The sequence below is a fragment of the Mesitornis unicolor genome, unplaced genomic scaffold (genome assembly GCF_000695765.1).
Source record: "Mesitornis unicolor isolate BGI_N332 unplaced genomic scaffold, ASM69576v1 C13238117, whole genome shotgun sequence".
NCBI classification, from domain to species: Eukaryota; Metazoa; Chordata; class Aves; order Mesitornithiformes; family Mesitornithidae; genus Mesitornis; species Mesitornis unicolor.
The window spans coordinates 1-1,279 of record NW_010221608.1 but is presented as its reverse complement, the minus strand read 5'-3'; the positions used below and the strand labels follow the sequence as shown (position 1 = coordinate 1,279).

The window sequence follows — 1,279 nt, the reverse complement described above, 5'->3', positions numbered from 1 at the left end:
GCCCCACTTCCACCCCTCCTTTCCTTTGCCTCAGGTCCCAACCCATACCTGCCCAGGTCCCAGGTGTTCTGTGTCAATGCTTGTGTGGTCACCATGGTTGTTCCAAGGCAGAGAGATACCTGTGGGTGCTGCCCCTTGCTCTGCTGGAGGTGAGGTGCATGGGACATGAGTGTCCAGCAGCTGCAGATGGTCCTCAGCTCCTTCCCTGTTAACTTTTCCCCACAGCAGCAAGATGTCGGAGTTAGAAAACACCTTCCGCAAATTTGCAGTATATGGTTAGACATCTGCCAGCGGCAATGAAATGACAGGGAAAAACTTCTCCAAGATGTGCAAAGAGTGTGGGGTGACGGATGGGAAATCTGTGACCAGCACTGACATTGACATCGTATTCCACAAAGTCAAGTGAGTATCACAGGGAGGCACAGTGGGCAGTACAGCTGGGCTGTGAGGGTGAAATGGCAGGAGGTGGACAGGATCTCATGCAAGGGACAGCCCTGGGGGTCTCTCATCCCACTGCCACCGAGTGGAATGATAACTTTTGTCTTGGTTTCCCCTTGCCACAGAGCCAAGGGTGCCCACAACATCACCTTTGCTGAGTTCCAGGAGGCCATGAAAGAGATCTGCGAAAAACGCTTCAGGGGCAAATCACTGGAGGAAGCACTGCAGGCTGTGTATGGCCTCATCTAGGGGAAGGAGCCCAGCAGCACGAGCACCACTGTGAGCACGAGTTACCTCACCCACTGTGCACCTTGAACTGCCATGGGGCCATTTGTCCCTGCTGTCTTTGCATGTAGAGAAGAACTTGTGTGTGAGCTGTCTCCTAATGCTGGCTGTCTCTTGCTGGTCTGTTTTCTTGCAGAAAGCCACCAAGGCTGGTGGGGTTGAGAGGCTGACAGACACGAGCAAATACACCAGCAGCAGCCACAAAGAGCATTTTGATGAGAGTGGCAAAGGGAAGGGTCTTGCTAGTCACCGTGATCTGGCAGATAACAGTGGCTATGTTGGACCCTACAAGGGAGCTGGCACATATGACCAGACACATAAGAAATGAAACTGCTTAAGAAAACAAGGACTTTTCCCCTATAACATGGGAAGAAAAGCAAATGAACGTCTCATGCAGGCAGCCTCCTGTGTCTGTGCACCCTAAATCCGACAAGGTGGGAATACATTGGGTGGGCGCTGGATGGCTCTGAAGAACGGTGCTGGTTCCTGATAGAAACGCGCTTTGAATGCTGTGCAGTGGGGTTAAATCACAGAATCGCAGAATCTCAGGAGTTGG

General features: G+C 52.2%; 1 protein-coding gene across 1 annotated transcript; it reads left to right on the top strand.

The window, feature by feature from the left end:
- Positions 1-229: 229 nt before the first annotated feature.
- TPPP2 (tubulin polymerization-promoting protein family member 2) lies at positions 230-1,051 on the top strand. Its single transcript, XM_010193228.1, is given in 3 exon segments — positions 230-402; positions 564-717; positions 860-1,051. Coding segments are annotated over 3 exon segments (516 nt in total). The 5' UTR covers positions 230-232.
- Positions 1,052-1,279: the final 228 nt, after the last annotated feature.